The sequence below is a fragment of the Theobroma umbraticum genome, unplaced genomic scaffold (genome assembly GCF_002168275.2).
Source record: "Theobroma umbraticum cultivar Fairchild unplaced genomic scaffold, ASM216827v3 scaffold_95.0, whole genome shotgun sequence".
Classification (NCBI taxonomy): Eukaryota; Viridiplantae; Streptophyta; class Magnoliopsida; order Malvales; family Malvaceae; genus Theobroma; species Theobroma umbraticum.
In genome coordinates, this window is record NW_018397257.1 from 10,621,450 (window position 1) to 10,640,339 (window position 18,890).

General features: G+C 35.2%; 2 protein-coding genes across 2 annotated transcripts; one reads left to right on the forward strand and one right to left on the reverse strand.

The window, feature by feature from the left end:
* Window positions 1-181: 181 nt before the first annotated feature.
* Window positions 182-15,380, forward strand: NRPC1 (nuclear RNA polymerase C1). Its single transcript, XM_021423764.2, has 27 exons — window positions 182-352; window positions 462-591; window positions 746-895; window positions 988-1,162; window positions 1,432-1,619; window positions 1,804-1,913; window positions 2,021-2,120; window positions 2,595-2,810; window positions 2,894-3,042; window positions 3,138-3,279; window positions 3,378-3,518; window positions 3,792-3,980; window positions 4,059-4,287; window positions 5,425-5,518; window positions 5,894-6,128; window positions 6,329-6,520; window positions 9,285-9,383; window positions 10,143-10,346; window positions 10,439-10,693; window positions 11,313-11,460; window positions 11,569-11,720; window positions 12,037-12,192; window positions 12,266-12,379; window positions 12,457-12,560; window positions 13,347-13,551; window positions 13,733-13,935; window positions 14,967-15,380. The coding sequence occupies exons 1-27, from the start codon at window positions 282-284 to the stop codon at window positions 15,016-15,018; spliced, it is 4,203 nt and encodes a 1,400-aa protein (XP_021279439.1). The 5' UTR covers window positions 182-281; the 3' UTR covers window positions 15,019-15,380.
* Window positions 15,381-15,531: 151 nt separating this feature from the next.
* Window positions 15,532-18,745, reverse strand: LOC110413041 (BTB/POZ domain-containing protein At5g60050-like). Its single transcript, XM_021423765.2, is given in 6 exon segments — window positions 15,532-16,758; window positions 17,701-17,879; window positions 17,882-17,967; window positions 17,969-18,086; window positions 18,089-18,153; window positions 18,155-18,745. Coding segments are annotated over 6 exon segments (1,530 nt in total). The 5' UTR covers window positions 18,283-18,745; the 3' UTR covers window positions 15,532-15,804.
* Window positions 18,746-18,890: the final 145 nt, after the last annotated feature.

Here is an 18,890-nt window from a genome sequence, read left to right on the forward strand (position 1 = left end):
CTGAGAAAAAGTAAAGCCCATAATTTGTACGTCAAAAGTTTCGAGGCACTGCTTTTGGATTCTTTTTATATATTATATTTCTCGACCCGACCCGACCAGAGCTAGCCCAGCCCAAATTTCACTGAAACAGTTACAAAGAAGAGCTCCCAAGTTCATTTAGTATTTCATTCTGCCCAGAAACTTAGGCTAAAACCCTCACCTTCCAGGCCCCTAAACCCCTTCGTTTCTCCGTTTCTTTTCCCATTTTTTTTCCCCTCAAAATTCTTCGTTTTTGATCGAACATGCAGCAAAAATCACAGGATATAGTGTTTACGAAGCGGCCGTACATCGAAGATGTTGGGCCACGAAAAATGTGACACCCGCGCTCTCTTTTTTAATTGTATTTCGTTCAGTTTTCGGTTTTGGATTTTTTAATTTTCCATTAAAATTATTAATGTTGTTTTTAATTGTTATGTATGCAGACAAAGCATTCAATTCTCTATGTTATCAGATTCGGAGATATCCAAAGCTGCCGAAGTTCAAGTTTATCAAGCTCTTTACTATGATCCTAAAAGCCGCCCCATCGAAGGCGGCTTATTGGATCCCCGAATGGTACTTAAAACTTACTTCCGTTGTGTATTTACATGTTTTTTTTTTTGCGTAATTTTATTTTTTCCACTGTGTATTTATTTGTTCTTTTTTTGAGTAATTTTATTTTATTTTTCTAGTTTTAATTTACTTTTTTTTTCCATTATGGGTTTTTTAGGGTCCTGCAAATAAAAGCGGGAAATGTTCAACCTGCGATGGAAATTTTGCGGATTGTCCAGGGCATTACGGATACTTATCTCTTGCCCTTCCTGTTTATAATGTTGGATATTTAAGTACAATTTTAGACATTTTAAAGTGCATCTGTAAGGTAATAAAAATGTGACCCAAATTTTTGAATTGTGATTTTATTTAATTGAAGCGCGGTGTTGATTATTATTGCTTGCGAAATTTTGTGTACAGTCTTGTTCTCGTATACTTTTGGATGAGAAATTATGCAAAGATTATCTGAAGAGGATGAGAAGTCCGAAGATCGATGCATTAAAGAAGGGTGATATAATGAAAAGTATCGTGAAGAAGTGTAGTGCTATGGCAAGTAGTAAAGCTGTGAAGTGCTGGAGATGTGGATATGTAAATGGTTTGGATTCTATATTTACCTTTAACATAAATATAATTGTCTGACGTGATGTATTTATCATCTTTAAAAGTGAAATGAACCTCATCTTTGGTTATGGTAATTGCTATATAGGGTTTTCTTGAGGTTGTTTTATTTTAAAATGGCTAGATCTTTTTCATTGATGTAAGAATCCAAGCTGGTTGTGGTAATTGCTATATTGGATTTGTTAGGCTATTATGATTGTATGAAATGAACCAGGTACGAACTACTTTTCTGTTTGACGGTTGTAGGTACGGTGAAGAAGGCTGTGGCGATGTTGGGCATTATTCATGATCGTTCAAAAATTAATGACAACAGTTTGGAAGAATTTAGATCAGCAATTTCACACACAAAGGAGTCCAAGGCGTCCTTCAACGTTGCTACTTATGTTCTAAACCCTGTCAAAGTGCTTTCTCTTTTTAAAAGGATGACTGATTTGGTATAACCCTCTGCTCTTTTGGCTTGCAAAATTTTATCACATGTTTCATGTATTGGAAACCAATATTGGAGCATGCATTTTAAATAGAAAACAAAGAAATGTTTCTTGTTTTGATCTTTTATAAAATTTTTGCACTTCTTGACTTTGTTTTAACACGAGATATTCTGCATTTCATTGTTCACAGGATTGCGAATTGCTATATCTTTCTGATAGGCCTGAGAAGCTCATCATTACAAATATTGCTGTGCCACCTATACCTATCCGACCTTCGGTCATTATGGATGGGTCACAGAGGTTCCCTTTTTGTTTGCCACACATTATGTTTGTCTCTGGTAGTAGCTGCAATGATAGGTGATAAAAGTATAAATTATTTTTACAATTTTCCTCTTTCCATGTTGCAGCAATGAAAATGACATTACTGAGAGGTTGAAACGAATTATTCAGGCAAATGCTAGCCTTCGTCAGGAACTAGTAGAAACAAATGCTGCATTCAAATGTCTGGTATGGAAATGGATTCTGATACCTAATAGGTACCTGCAGGAATTTAGGTCAATGTAGAATCTGTTATCATTATTGTTTGTATTTATGGAGTCCCATTGGGCCTTGCTGTACACAACAAGAGGGAGTCATAGCCACCTCCCATCAGACCTTCTAGTGGGAAGCCCCGAGCTTTAACCATTGAAACGTCTCTTTGTTAACTGGTTGAATGCTATTATTGTAATCATATTTGGTTTTGTCTTATTGCCTTTCCTTATCCTTTAGATGAATTAAAGCCTGGAGAGATACTTTAAAGGCTAAATATTAAAGAGGCTAAGTAGGACTAGAACAAGTATGGTTGCAGGTGTTTTGTTATAGTAGGAATGCTGAAGGCTAGTTAGTAAATTGTTGAGTGCTGAGAAATGTTATTAATTTAGATATTTTTTTCTTCTCCGGGAATATCACATGTGATGTCTTATGCTGAATATTTTTCTTTAGGGTGGCTGGGAGATGCTTCAAGTTGAAGTTGCACAGTACATTAATAGTGATGTTCGTGGTGTTCCATTTAGTATGCAAGTGTCAAAGCCGCTGAGTGGTTTTGTTCAGCGCATCAAAGGGAAGCATGGACGCTTTCGTGGTAACCTATCTGGCAAACGTGTTGAATATACTGGCCGGACTGTTATATCACCTGACCCCAATCTGAAAATTACTGAGGTTGGGTGTCCTAGTAATGTTTGAGCAGTTTTAGGATTTTGAAATCTTGGTCTATTTGTCCTCTGAAGGAATTAATGGTTCAGGTGGCTATCCCAATCCATATGGCTCGGATTTTGACTTATCCAGAACGTGTTTCCAGTCACAATATAGAGAAGCTAAGGCAGTGTGTTCGTAATGGCCCTTCGAAATACCCTGGTGCAAGGATGGTCAGATATCCTGATGGTTCAGCGAGGTTCATCACTCTTGCATCTTATAACGTTTGTCATAATATTAATATTGATAATTGCTTCATTTGCTAATGATGTGGGCTTAAATTTAATGCCGCAGGCTCTTGATAGGTGATTACAGAAAGCGTCTTGCTGATGAACTAAAATTCGGTTGTGTAGTTGATCGCCATTTAGAAGATGGAGATATTGTTCTTTTCAATAGACAGCCAAGCTTGCATAGAATGTCTATCATGTGCCATAGGGTGATTATTAGTTGTGGATGTACTAAATTGCAGCATGTAGTTATTCTGTTCTTTCTCCAAGTTGTTGGTTCATTATATTCCTCATGCCATGAATGCAGGCGAGAATCATGCCGTGGAGAACATTGCGATTCAATGAGTCTGTTTGTAACCCATATAATGCTGATTTTGATGGTGATGAAATGAACATGCATGTCCCGCAAACAGAAGAGGCTCGAACAGAGGCACTCATGTTGATGGGGGTAAATTCTTTTATATCATACTATCTTAGGAATTGTGCCCGTGGATATCATATGTGTTTAGTTTTTTTAATTCCCATTCAGCTTGCTTCAAATTGATATGTATTTCTGGTCTTTAAAATGTTTTTCCACTGATGAACCATAATATCGCAGTAAAGATAATGGTGTGATAGGAAACGTGTTCAGAAATGAACATATGAACTGCTACTGAACACCTTTTCCTGAAAATTTAGATAAATCTGAAAATTTCTTATGAATTGTTGTTTGTGTTTCCAGGTGCAAAATAATTTATGCACGCCAAAAAATGGAGAAATTTTGGTTGCTTCCACTCAAGATTTTTTAACATCTTCCTTTCTCATTACAAGGAAGGATACTTTCTATGACCGTGCAGCTTTTTCTCTTATATGCTCCTATATGGGTGATGGCATGGATCTTATAGATTTGCCGACTCCAGCATTACTTAAGGTAAATGCTGATACCCTTGTGTAGTACTTTTGCTTTATGCTTTTCTATTTTTTATTGAATTCAATTGTTGTGATGCAGCCAATAGAGCTTTGGACTGGTAAGCAATTGTTTAGTGTTCTATTACGCCCACATGCAAGTGTGAGAGTCTACTTGAATCTTATCGTTAAGGAGAGGAACTACTCCAGGAAGATTATGAAAAGGATTGGAAATAAGGAAATAGAAGTAGAAACAATGTGCCCTGACGACGGATTTGTCTATATTCGGAATAGTGAGCTTATATGTGGGCAACTGGGGAAGGCTACTTTAGGTGAGGTTTTGCTTATTTCTTAGTTTTTCCTACATGTTCAGCATGTAATCAATAATCTCATGTTCTTTTAATTTGTTATCCTCAAATATGATTCTCATTTGTTAGGTTTTCTATTGAGTCATAGAAATGGGCATTGGCAAAGCATCTCGTAGATTAGTTTAATAATCATGAGACTTGAGAGATACCAGCTACATCTAGTATCATCAGGGTGAGATAAATCTGTCACTTTGTAATTTTGATTTTGTATGTTACTCAATAAAAAATTAGACCAAAACTGCATGCTGAAAGAAGAGAATACAGTTCTTGTTCCAAAGTTTCTATCATTCTTTTGGTTAGGTGAAATTAAGAGAATATAATTTGTGTTAGACATTCTCTAGAGCATATTTTTATTTGAGATTTTCCATTTTTTAATCTATTACTCACCATGGCTAAACTTTTATGTTAACTATAATTGCTTTGTTCCTTTCAGTTTGTTCCTTAGAATTAGAAAGGAAGAAAGCCTGTCACACACAGACACTGTTAGTTGCCCATAGATGTGGAGGAGCTTATTCTTATCTATCTTTCTTATTTTCTTCTGCTGTTTTCTGGTTTCCTCTGTGTACAGTGTATGATAGAGCTGCTTTCTTGCTCTTGTTTGATATATTTGAAATGAGTCCTATTGGCTTGTATGGCCACTTTTACATGATCACGAGTTTAGAGCTTGATGGGGTTTAGGGTGGCTCTTAATGGGGCAAACTTAGGTTTTACTAATTGCTTTAGGATTAGGACTGGATGTAGTGTCTAGCCTATTTATGATTCCCCCTTCCTATTATGGGTTTATAGTAGGTTACGGGGCCCACACTCTGTTGAACTCTTCTGTGATGAACTAAACACAGGCTGAAACCCAGTAGAATAGTCTCCAGTGACCATTCTAAGCATTGTTCATATTCTATCTGTTTGGATTGTTTCGGATGCCAATAGTTAATGTAAGACATTAATTGTTGTTTTCGAAGTTTGTTAACTGCTTAATTTTAATTTTATTTTTTTTTAACATTCTGGAAATGCTCTTTGGCTTGACTTATGTGGACAAAAGAACAATAATTTTCAGGTTAGGCTCTTGACATTTTCAATTTCTTATATCCTCCAAAATGAATCCAGGAAATGGCAACAAGGATGGACTTTATTCTGTTCTTCTCAGGGACTACAATGCACATGCTGCTGCTGCCTGCATGAATCGGCTAGCTAAACTGAGGTAACCAATCATAATAAGATTTTGGTTGCCAAATTTCATCTGTCATCGTTTCTTAAGTTCATATGTGAACATTTTGGTTGTTTGAATGACTCCATGCTAATGCAAGTACTTCATGTTTTTGTGAGGGCAAGTTCATAATTTTTCCATTCTTTTTCGTGAAAAATTTTCTTTAAAATCTTAGTCTAGCCTGATATAACATGGATTTCGTATTGTTTATAGCAGTCACATGAATGATACATGTTCCTGTTTCTGCAGAATCTTTTTTCACTTTCCAATTTATTCTGTTGCGTTTAATGTAATTTCAGGTCTTAATTTGATTTCGTATTCTCTTTGTTCTTCTGTTAAAATATTTTATCTTTATATGCTTCTATGCAGTGCTCGATGGATAGGGAATCACGGCTTTTCAATTGGAATTGATGATGTCCAACCGGGGAAAAGGTTGAATGATGAGAAAGCAGTAACAATTTCCGGAGATTATAAGAAATGTGATGAAGAGATACAGATGTTCAATGAAGGAAAACTAGAGCCTAAACCTGGTTGTGATGCTGCTCAAACACTAGAAGCTAATGTAACTGCAATATTGAATAAAATTCGGGACAAAACGGGGAAGGTAATGATTGGGGCTATGTTGTAGTGTATTCTAATTTCTATTTGAACGTGTTAAATGGTCACTGCTAGAAAACTTAGTTGTGTTCCTTTAATCTTTTGTGTTTATATCATCTTCCATACATGTGGAACTATGCATTTGTTTTTGGAATGATGATTACTTGACTATTTTGTTGATGGTTTATGAGAATTGCTTTGAAACAGGTATGCATGAAAGAACTACATTGGAGAAACAGTCCATTGATCATGTCGCAATGTGGTTCCAAGGGTTCTGCTATAAATATAAGTCAAATGATTGCATGTGTTGGTCAGCAGTCAGTTGGTGGTCGTCGTGCTCCTAATGGATTCATAGATCGTAGCCTTCCTCATTTTCATAGAGGATCGAAAACCCCTGCTGTAAGTTTATTTTACATTTTTTTAGCTCTGAGAACCTAATTTTCTTTGTTAATTGTGCAAGAACTTATGCTTAGAGATTGATTTTAGTGTCTTTGAAATAAAACAAGGAAAAAGATTTAATACTTCTCAGAGTATTATTTCTCATGATATCCTGTATTATATTAACATGTCATTGTTATTTGGAATAGCTTGTGTTAAGTTGATATGCGTATAAGATGGAATATAATTTCTAACTTTTTTGATGTCTCTAGCATAGGGATTCTAGGGTTTGATTCTCTGTGTTTGTTCCCTTTAAGTTAGTTGGCTGGTGACTAATTACATTCTGGATCTAGTGTAAGGAATAGTTTCATTCTGTATGCATTTTTAGGCTTTTATGAAACTATGAGCTAGTTAGGATATTTGGGGCTTGAGGCAGTGTAGTTGCTGGGCAACCCCTTCTTACAGTGGTTTTCTGTTATCAAATATATCTTTATTTTATCCCTGCTACTGTGATAGTTGAATTAACTCCAACTTAGCCTTGGTTTCCTCATTCTCCAAACACCTGAATCTATTCATAGCCTTGAGACCCTTCAACAACCGTTAAGTGAACAACCTGGTAACCTATAATGAAAGCTGCTATCCAGATCATTCCTGCAACTTAATCCTCTGCTTCCAGCAAAGCTATATCAATACTTATACTTTCCACCACCTGTTTGAGTTCTATACTTCAAACCATTTCTGCCAAATAAAAAACCTGAATAATCAAAGTGTATTCAAGGGTCTGTTTGTTTTGACATAAAATATTTTCGGGAAAATATTTTTAGGACTTATGCTTGTTTGGAAGACACAAAATTTATTCTAAATGTAAAATATTTTATGATTCAACAGGAAAAACACCCATTGGCCACGTAAAATGTCTTACTCCCTTAAGGGGCGTAAGACACTTTCCAGAGAACAAAAAAAAAAAAAAAACTCTTATATTAAGCCTAGGAGTATAAGTTTGATGAATATTTAACTTAAAATATTAAAAAAATAAAATATTAATATTTAAATTATTCAATGCTATTATAATTAAAAAATATTTCTTTTAATGAAATCATTCAATGCAATTAAAATTTTTATTTATAAATTGAATAAATGTTACTAATGATTATAATAGAAAATATTTTAATGATCGTCATTTGATGAATATACATTTATAAGTATATTTTTGGATGTTGTACACTATTGATGAATATTGATATTTTTATAGTGTTATGGTATAAAAGTGATGAGATGGAAAATTTTTTGAAGTTTTCTTTATATAGCTTACTTTCATTACTAATGTGTGATTAAATGTTTTTGAAAATATCATTATTGATTTTGCCCATTTTCATTTTTATTCCTAATTTTGATTCTAAATTAGTGAAAACCAAACAGCACCATTGTTTTGTAATCAACTCCTATTTATAAATAGGATGGTAGAAAATATTTTTCATAGTGATGGCAGAAAATATTTTTCACAGGATGATCCAAACAACAAAAAATGCTTTATATAGTTTATCCAAATAATAGAAAACATTAAATTTTCCTGTAAAATATTTTACATAGAAAAATTTTTCCCGTAGAAAGTTATTTTCGGGTTACCAAATAGACCCTAAGTCTGCTGCATATTCTCCAAATCTATGCTATGTAATTGTAGGATTTTCTTGAAATGAAAGGCCTATGAATGCATAGCAGTGAAATGCAGTGTTGCAAGATGATTATTCTTTATTCATGTTGTGGTTTTTTATCCAAAAGATGAATTTATTTCCCCTATATTAGGTGAATGCACAATTCGGCATATTTTATCCTTTTGTAGATTTAGTAATACATGGCAGCATACCATCAGCATTCTCCGAAATTGAGATAAATATATTTAAAATGATCATTGCATTTAGGTAGCGTTTGGTATGAGTGAAGTGAGAGTACATTCTCTGCAATGAATCCGATTAAATTACATTGCAGTGTTTGTTTTGCAACAGACCGCTGTTAAGAGATGTAATGTGTATCAAAGATATTTTTACGCTTCAACTTTATTACTTTGCTAAAAGTTTTTTGTAATGTTATAATTAAAATAAAAAAATTAAAATAAAATATAACATAAGAATTAGAAACTAAAATTAAATAAAATATAAGAAATTAAAATTTATATAATATATGTAAAAGAAATTAAAATAAAATATATAATATAAAAAATTATATTAAAGAAATTAAAATAAAATATATAAGATTATACTAAAAAATGAAAATAAAATATATGACATTAAAAATATATGTAAGAGATGATATTATATAAAAATTAACAATAAAAAATACAAGTATATAAAACTTACATTTTAATAAATGAGGGTAATTTTGAAAATTACATTACATTCGAAGCAAAGTACTTGTAAATCAAACGCTACAATATTATTTTTTCTGTATTTTAATCATTATTTTGCTTGTATACTAAACACTGTAATGCTATATTTTCTCCAATCACATTGCTTGCAATCAAATTACCTATAATCATATTGCATTGTAAAGTACCAAACGCCACCTTATATGGCTTTGAACAGCAAAGATAGATTGAGGTGATAAATTTTGAAAGAAGATGCTTTTTGTATTTCTTCATCTCATAAAACCACATTGAAAATTTTGATGACAATTGACAAATCTGGGTATTCATGGAATTGTTTGTCTTGCATCTTCTCATAAAACAATATTGGAGATTTTGATGAAACATGATGAAGTTCTGAGCGTATAAGTTTGTGATTTTTTGCAGGCTAAAGGCTTTGTTGCAAATTCATTCTACAGTGGTTTGACGGCTACAGAGTTTTTCTTTCACACGATGGGTGGGCGAGAAGGCCTTGTGGATACAGCTGTACAAATGATCTCTTTTCACTTCTTTTTTATGTCCTTTAAAGTTTTGTTCATAGAAATTGTTGTGAGGAAATCTGTTTTGGTGTAGTTTTATATTGTGGGCCGTTTGTACATGTGTTTGTGTGCTTATTTGTGCTTAATTACATTCTGGCCTGGACCACTTTCCCAAAATTTTGGTTCACTGCTAAAAGTAGACAATCACTTATGATTTTTTTTTTTAACAATGCTTCCCTTTATTTTAAATGTAGACAACTACAAAGATAAAACATCTTAAACTTGAGTACATGCATTTTAAGCCAATCATCTTAAACTTTCTGCAATTTCAGCATGTACCTGTAAATTTGGATGGAGGGACTATTTCACTAGTGGGGACTACTAGATTGATCTCTTACTCTATGGAAAAATCTATCTATTATGTATTTTCAGTTATGGACATAGACCTGAATTATTACTTGATTGAACTATTGTTTTAATTTGATTACATCTGGCTTTGGTTTTGGTATTTTATTACTGATACAAGTTGAAAGCAATAATCTGCTTCAGGTTTTGAATTTGTTTATTCCATATCATATCTACTGTAAGATGTTTATTTTAATTCAGCATCATATTGGGGCATTCAGAATTATCTTATGGAATTGTTGTAATCCAGTACTGGTACTAATATACCTATATCTGAAGAGTTGAAATAAATTCTCATTGATTGAAAGAGAGGTATGGTTGGGCTCAAATAAGTATTGTTGACTCATTTTGACTGTTGCAGGTAAAAACAGCTGAGACAGGATACATGTCTCGCAGACTGATCAAAGCATTGGAGGACTTGAGCATTCATTATGATAACACTGTTCGCAATGCAAGTGGATGTATAGTTCAATTTATTTATGGAGATGACGGCATGGATCCTGCATATATGGAGGGAAAAAGTGGATTTCCTCTGAATTTTGACAGATTGTTAATGAAAGTAAAGGTGTGGAACCCTGTCCCGCTCAGCACGTTTTGTAAATATTGTAATTGGTGGGGTGGATGAACTTGACTATGTTGTTTGATGTCCATCTACAGGCTACCTGTCCTACAATAGAACAGAAATACTTACACGCTGGTTCTATTATGCAAATGTTAGAAGAGCAGCTTGCTAAACATGATCCTGCTGGGGTTTGCTCTGAAGCCTTCAAAAAATCTCTGAAAGGGTTCCTTAAAAGTCAGACGAATGAACTAGACAGAGTAATGAAATTGGTTAACAATTGTGCACAGAAGAGTGAGATACTTGAGAAAGTTGGCCATAAAATATCTGGTATATCTGACAGGCAGTTGGAGGTAACTATTGCCATTGTGTAAATAATTCCTTCATGCGTTGTCCTGTTTTCTGTTGCTTGTGTCTCCTCATGCCAACCACAGAGTGGTTGTGTTGTGGTGTGTGTGTGTGTGTGTGTATGTGTATATATATCATATATACTATGGCGTGGTAAAAAAAGACCTTAGGTAAGAGTAATGCATGCATGAATTATTGTGAATATGTTTGTGCATGCGTATGTACAGACACACATGTATGTCCTTCCTTGTGCCATGATGAATAAGCACATTTGTTCATATTTAGCTGTCCCAAAATCAACCTTCCAGTACATAGAATTATTATTTCATTTTCCAAAATTACCTTCAAAAACCACATAGCAATTTGTACCTTTACACTTCATTTATTAAGTGGATAGTTTTGGAATGAGAATTTTGAAATTTGAATTTCTTGAAGTTTTTGGTTTTCTGAAGGGAACTTGATTATCTGATGGAGGGAGTAATATCCATACCATGGGTTGATCTCATCCGTTCTTGTATTTAAATGCTCTGATACTCCAGCCCTCTTAACGTATTTTTCTTGTTATTACATGATTAGTAAAATATGGCAGCCTCTAATGATAGTCTTTGTTTTACAACGTAATAGGTTTTTGTTAATACTTGCATTTCCCGTTATCGCTCTAAAGTAATTGAAGCTGGAACTGCCGTTGGAGCTATTGGAGCTCAGAGTATTGGTGAACCTGGGACACAGATGACGCTGAAGACATTTCACTTTGCTGGAGTTGCAAGCATGAGTATCCTTGTTCATTGATTTTATTATTCTTTATGCCCTTCTTGTTAATTAATGTCGCTTTGGGTCTTTTTAAAAGGTTTGTTAGTGTGATTCCTCAACATTGTTTTAGATATTACACAAGGAGTTCCTCGTATCAAAGAAATCATAAATGCAGCCAAAAACATTAGTACTCCCGTAATTACTGCAGAACTTGAGTTTGATGATAATCCGAACATTGCACGAATAGTAAAAGGTCGAATTGAGAAAACCGTTCTAGGGCAGGTATGAAATAATCTATTCAGAAGAATTATGGTTGTCTTGTTTTCCATCTTTCTTCTTGTTATAACTTCTGAATATTTATTCATCAGTTGGATTATAATTTATGTAGTCGTGGATCTTGTGACATCTATCACTTAATTTATTCTGTTCAGAACATATTATACGTCATGGATGTCTTGAGGTCTTGGACCTTTAGCTGTTGGATTCTTCTTCCATTGTTTATGATCTCATAAAAACAAAAAGCAATGCTGTTTCTATTGTCTACTTGTTCTCATATGGTTTATTTGTTTTCATAGTTGACTATCTTCTTGTAATGTAGGTTGCTAAGAGCATCAAGATTGTAATTACTTCAAGATCAGCATCAGTTGTTATCACCCTTGACATGGAAATAATCCTAGATGCAGAATTGTATATAGATGCAAATATTGTGAAAGAATCAATTTTGCAAACTCCGAAAATTAAACTAAAGGAGCAGGTCAGATTTCTTATTTATGGTCTTGACACTGTCACTCTGGATTCTTAACATCTCCTGTTATGTTACTCTGCAGCATGTGAAGGTTTTGGATGGTAGAAAATTGGAAGTTGTTCCTCCAGCTGATAGAAGTCAAATTCATTTTGAACTTCATTCTCTTAAAAATCTGCTTCCACTGGTTGTGGTAAAGGTGAGGCTTTAGTTTATCTTTGTGATTGGAGATGTTGAGAGAATACATGTGCTTATTTCAATGTCCGTGGGTGATAGGGCATAAAAACTGTTGAACGCACTGTTGTTTATGACAAGAACAAAGAGAAGAAAAATCAGAAAGAAGGAGAGACAACGAAGCATTTCCAGTTGCTTGTAGAAGGGTTAGTATGGTTTTTGCTAGATTCCACAGGTTTCATTCTGTTGTTGCTGTGATTAAAACTAATTGCCCTGTTTGTCTCTTTGAAGTAGTTTTAATGTGCCTCAAACCTGCAACTTGTGCTGTATGCATACCATAAAATAGTATATTTTGGATAAAATGATGGATAGAAATCGATGCTAACTTATTTTGGCAATCATGTCTGATTTATATTTCTTTTGTAACTTACAACGTAATTGAAGTTAGCCTTGCCCATCACCCACTCCTGGGGAAGGGTGAGGATTATATTTTTATCTCAAAAAGAAAAAAGAACTGCAGGAATTTAAAAAAAAAAAAAAGTCACTTGCTCATTACTAAGACAAGGGAACTGGGGAAAGAAAGGAATACAGTAGAAAAAACAACACAAAGTGCAAAAGAAGAAAATAAGGTTTCTTATGATTAGGAGAAATAGGGCTATAACAGGGAGCTGCTTGATGTGGTGTACTTCTGTGTAATTACCTTGAGCTCAATGAGGCATTGGATGTACAAATTGAATCTGATGAAGGAATATAGACTTTTACAATCTGAGTTAAGTGATGGAACAATTAAATTCCAGCAGCAAAATGAAAGGGTATGGAAGGAGATGAAAGCAGAAAAATGGAATTTAACATGTTGATGGATAGTTCTTCAAACACGTTTCGTTTGTGTGATGTTTATTGTTGTTACAAAAATTATTGCATCCTTCACCATTTTCTACTTTTTGAGAGCTACTTCTTCCTAACTGTTAGAAATGTCTTGTTCATGTTCTCAGCACGGGGCTCCAAGCAGTTATGGGCATTGAAGGAATTGATGGACGGAGCACATGGAGTAACCATGTAATGGAAATGGAGCAGATATTGGGAATTGAAGCTGCAAGAAAATGCATAATCGATGAGATAGCACAAACTATGGAACATCATGGAATGACCATAGACAGACGCCATATGATGCTTCTAGCAGATGTGATGACATTTAGGGTTGGTTTTTCGTTGACATTCATTGCCTGTTGTCACTTGGAAACTAAAAATGAAAATTAGTTTTTCTTTTCCATTTTTCTTTCCTATAATGAAAATCTAGATTATGTTTTGAACCTCTGGTTTTCTGTACATAATTTTTTTAGGACAATATATAACTGCATTTACATTATTATTGTATCAGGGGGAAGTTCTTGGCATCACAAGATTTGGAATCCAAAAAATGGACAAGAGTATATTGATGCTGGCTTCATTTGAGAGGACAGCTGATCATCTTTTCAATGCTGCTGTTAACGGGAGGGATGACAAGATTGAGGGAGTTACTGAGTGCATCATCATGGGCATCCCAATGCAGATAGGCACTGGAATACTCAAAGTTATACAGAGGTAAGCATGCAATACATTTTCTAATAATCTGTTTTGTTGCCCTATTATTATTTATACTTTTCACTGGGCGATCCATCAATAAATTAAATTTATTTGTGGAGAAGTAATTTGAATTATTGAAGACTGACGAAGTCGGTTTAGAATGTTCCAAGTTTCTGGCCTCTGGTTATTACTGATTCTCTTGACTGCTTGTTGCCATACTGAAATTCAGTACTGTTTTAATCAAAAGTCTTGATGTTTGTTATAAAAGTCTTGTGTCTCTTTTTCACATGTTCCATCACTGCTGTCCTTTGCAATAGATTCAATATCCAAGAAATATGCATTGCCTTGCATATTGTTCTATGAGCATAAATTACAGTTGATGGCTGACTTTCTAGTGCAGACAGATACGAACTTATCTGACAAGAATGAGTTTTGAGGAATTGGTGTAGCTATGTGTTAATTTTTGTATTTCCTGCTGGTGGAGAAATAAACTACTGAAGTTTCCAATTGTGGTGCTTTGGTAACAACACAGCTCGAATGTAATCCTTAAATCTTTCCCATTTAACCTAAAAAGAATGATTTGAGTAATCTGGTGCTGCCTTGTGCAGACTGTTTGAGCATCCCTTCTTATGGAGAAATTACTTTCTCAAACGTTCTTCCTCTTGCTGCTTCTTTAACAAATCGCGAACCTACTATAATCTGCAGATCTCTCCTGTTTTGGTTTGACATTTAATCATAATTGCTCCTATGATGACTTTGCCAGTAACCTACTTACTAATTCTTGTCAGCATTGTGTGGATGCCATCTAACTTTTCTGTTGGGGTTGTCGATAACCTGGAGGTTAGAAGTAATGATGGACTGATGCTCTTTCACACTTTAAAGATACAAGTTTGCATGCTTGGAATTGCATGTTCTTATGAGGATCACTGAAAATGGGTGTCATATTGTTAATTAAGCCCCTGCATTTACTGAACATAATGTTTTGTTAGAGAAGATTTTTCTTAACTTCCATGGGTTTTTAAGAAGTGTTTATTAATTTTCCTTCGCAGAGTTGATCCACCTCCTATGCTACGATATGGACCAGATCCAGTTTTATCTTGAGTTCATCATCATTTTGGAAATTATCAAGCGGAAATTTGTGCAGTCAACAGTATGTTGATTATGCATCAGCATCATCCATTCAGAGTTGCAAGATGTCAAAAGAAGAAAACGCGGCCGCACCCGGCCCCCCCCCAACATCTTTTTTCCCCTGACAGGCACCAGCATGGTCAGAGGGCTGTAGCATTTGAGTGAAAGTTTTGCACTTTCTCGTTTCCTGGAAGCTGGCTGGCTTCTAATCACGAATGCTGTTCAACATGGCACTTTCTCTGATCAGAGAAGAGAGACTGATTGCATTTATCTTATTAAAAAGTCCCAAGAATCTCATCAAATGTGAAATATAGGGACCCTTAACTGTTTCCTCTATGATTGGAATATCTTGTAAGTAGGGCAATCTCTTGGCGACTTGCCTGTGGTTGCCATATAATAGATGCTGCAGGCAGTTCTCAAATGTTGTGTACGTGCGATTCAATCAAGTTCTTGAACGTGCTGTGCTCATGTAAAAGAAGCCTGAACTTGGATCAAGATTTGTTACAAGTTTTCTAGCCATATAAAAGAAATGGCATTTCAACAATTTCTAATGAGTCAAATCGTTTTCATTTCCATACACCAATGTTCTTACCATACATCACCTCTGGCCCCAGCTATGGAAGATAAAAGCTTCAGAAAAAGAACACAGATTTTCCTATGGACTGAAGGAAAACAAAAAAATGGAGATAAGCTGAAAAATTACAAAAGAATGTCACTTCGTATATACATACTTGGCTTTAACTTTTACTGGCATAGCATTCAGGTTGGATAACTGCAAACGGTAATTTGCAACTGGGAACTATCCTGCACATCAGTGTACTGTCTGATGAAAGCTCTTCTCCACCAAACTTCAAATGCTGACTGGATATTGGGACAGTCATCCCCTTTATTGAGAAATCGATCAAACCAACTGAGCAAGATAACCTGCTGTTGCCTCAAAGAAAGGGTAAGAATTGTCTTGCTGAGTCCATCCTCCACTAGTTTCTTATCTACAGATCTAGAAGCCCTTCTCATCCATCCAAAGTCTTCATAAAGAGCTTCCAACCATGTCGACAGCAAAGAGAACCGGCTATCTTTTGGCACCAAGATGTTTCCTCTACCAATTGCGATACATAGTTGAGCAGTGATTCTGCTGATTTCATGCCGGTACATAATGGGAATCTTTGAATGAAGGGCTGCAAGTTCCCTCTGGTCTGCCCATAATTTCACAAAGTCATTTGCCATTCTTTTGTCAATTAGGATATCAACAATCCACTGCAAATTGTCAGCTTCTTGAGCTATGTCAGCCATTAAAACCCCTCGATCTCGCCTGCTATTGTCCATGCCTGTAGCTTCAGATAAGCAGAGGACAAGAGAACTAAGACATCTGTGGCAGAGATGATAAAGGGTCTCTTTGGAGACATCAAGCCGATGGTCATCATCAAATGAATCTTCTCTAAGTAACCGTGAAATAAGAGTTTTCATTTCTCGACGTGCTTTATCATCCTTGGCTTGAAGAACACCACTAAGTAGCTGCAAGAAGATGTCATCAGCTCTTGCAGAAGTGGATGGTTCAGATGATACTCTCTGAAGAACCTCAGTCATTGAGCTATGAAGCTCAAGCTGGCTGAGATGAGATATGACTTTCTCCTCTTCCTCCTCAGACCATGGGACAGCTTCCAAATACTCCAAGCAAGAGCTAATTCCTGCATCAAACATAATGGCCGCAGAGACCTAAAACAAACACTAATATTACAAATGCTTCACTACAGCAGAAATAAGAAGAAAAATTTCTGTCACACTGATGACGATATAAGCTACTGAGATGCAAAGCAAGATCCTTTTATGAACACTATTTTGTTAATGAAAGAAAATTCTGTGGAATGTGGATTAAGTTATAGGGAAGGAAAGTGATGAGTTGTCATGCAAAATGGAAGGATTGGAAAATGCACTCAAATTTAGTTTTCTTTAAACCTTCTTTACCAGGTTTCCAAGAAAATACAAACAAAATATTTGATTTGATGTCACTCAGCATGCTTCTAGAGGAGGAAAAGAAAAGATGTTTGTTCCAAACAAGGCAAAAAGTACAAGCTACATTTTGAGTTAAGTTCTGACAGACAAATAACAAAATTCAACATCTAAAGATGCCTTAATCTTAATTAAGCTGGGGTTAGGTACAAGGCAAACAATGTAAAGTACAAATGACAGAATATTTTTATAATTCTCTTCTGGGACAAACGGGAGGAAAAGTTTGGCCAAAAAACAGACATCCATTCCAAACCTATCAATGATAAATTTGACCACCGTCCATCATAACTAAATCCCATTGCATTTGATCTTGGTGAAAACAACTCATCTACCAGACTCCCCAAAGTAATACAAACTTAAGCAGCAAGGCTATAGCTCAAAGGAATTTGCATGAACTAAAACAAAACAAAACAAAAGAGACTTACAAACCTTTGGTTAAACAAAACAATCAACAAATAGTACAGTAAACATTTGATCTCTACTATAGATCCTGCGAACATTCGTTAAGGTTCTTAAATATGATTCTTTTGACTCGTTAAACATAAAAAATATAAATCAGAAAACCTCTAATTAACCAAACTTAAGAATTAACATCAACTAAAAACTTATTGTGAAAGCAAAATGAACTAGAATTAAAATGAATAATACCTTAAGCAAAGCCAAGACTTTGTTAACATCTTCACCAATCAACCTCTTCTTTAAATCATCACAATACATCAAAACCACCGTTTCCACATAAACCTCCACATCATCACATTCACTGATTTCCACTGTATGAGAAACTCCTTTCTCTCTCCCTTGACTCAACTTCTCAGCAAAGAACCTACTTTCTCAGACAAAACTCTTCTGTGCACATCCATTGACACTCTATAGCCATCTCTAGAGACTACTGTGAGCCTCACATCACTGATCCCAGCCCCCAGCTGTAAAGCTACAAATTTTGAGTTCAGTGAGGAATTTAGCAACTCGGTTAGTCTTTCTGCGAGATTCTTCGATGGTTTTGGAATCCCGGAGGTGTTCCTCAGACATCATTCAAACAGGGTGGGGTTGTGATTCGGGCGAGTTGAAACAGTTGGAGGAGGAGGCGGAGGAGGCGGAGGGAGAGGCAGGAGAGTATAGTCTTGAGAGAGTTGTTGTGGGAGTTGTTCTTGATGGAGAGAAAGATAAAGAAAATGTTGGATCCGAAATAAAGCCTTGTTTTATCATCGTTGATACTTCCCTAGAAGCCATGAGAAACAAAAGCAAACAAAAAGAAGGCTTTTCCTATATAGAATATGAACAGACAAATACTGGGTTTTGCTTGGATTCAAAAAGAAAAGAACTAGCTTGATGCCATTGATTTAAAAAGAAGAAGCTTTCTTTGAAAAGAATATCAAAAAACAAAAACTGGGTATCTCTTAGAATCAAGATATTAGAATTGATTTCTTCGCAAGACGGCAAACCAGGGAATAGAGTGGGATTTTCTTGCAAATAAGAAGAAAGATGGAGAGAGAAGAAGAAAAGCTTCTTCTTCTTCTTTTCTTCTGTTCCTTTCTTCTGGGAAAGTCGAGATGGGAAAGTAGAGAGAGAAAGAATCCAAGAAGTGGAAACCTTTGGATCTGTAATTGGAGGGAGACGATGTGGCCCTGTAAAGCAGTGCAAAAGAGTGTTAAGAGGCAAATGTTGATGCTAATTATGCCTTTTTCGCCTATAACCTAGAAATATAAACAAACGGTTTCTATTTTTAAGAAAATTGGAGGGAGAGATTACTGCCTGCACGTGTGAGCACGTGATTTCCTTCTGTGATTGATCATGGGGACCCATGGAAGGAAAAGAAAAAGCAAAAGGAAAGATCATTA

Coding starts and splice junctions, on each gene's coding strand:
- NRPC1 (XM_021423764.2), top strand. CDS start 282: ATGCAGCAAAAATCACAGGATATAGTGTTTACGAAGCGGCCGTACATC. Junction 353..461: donor GATGTTGGGCCACGAAAAAT/GTGACACCCGCG, acceptor TTATGTATGCAG/ACAAAGCATTCAATTCTCTA. Junction 3,043..3,137: donor TATCCTGATGGTTCAGCGAG/GTTCATCACTCT, acceptor TTAATGCCGCAG/GCTCTTGATAGGTGATTACA.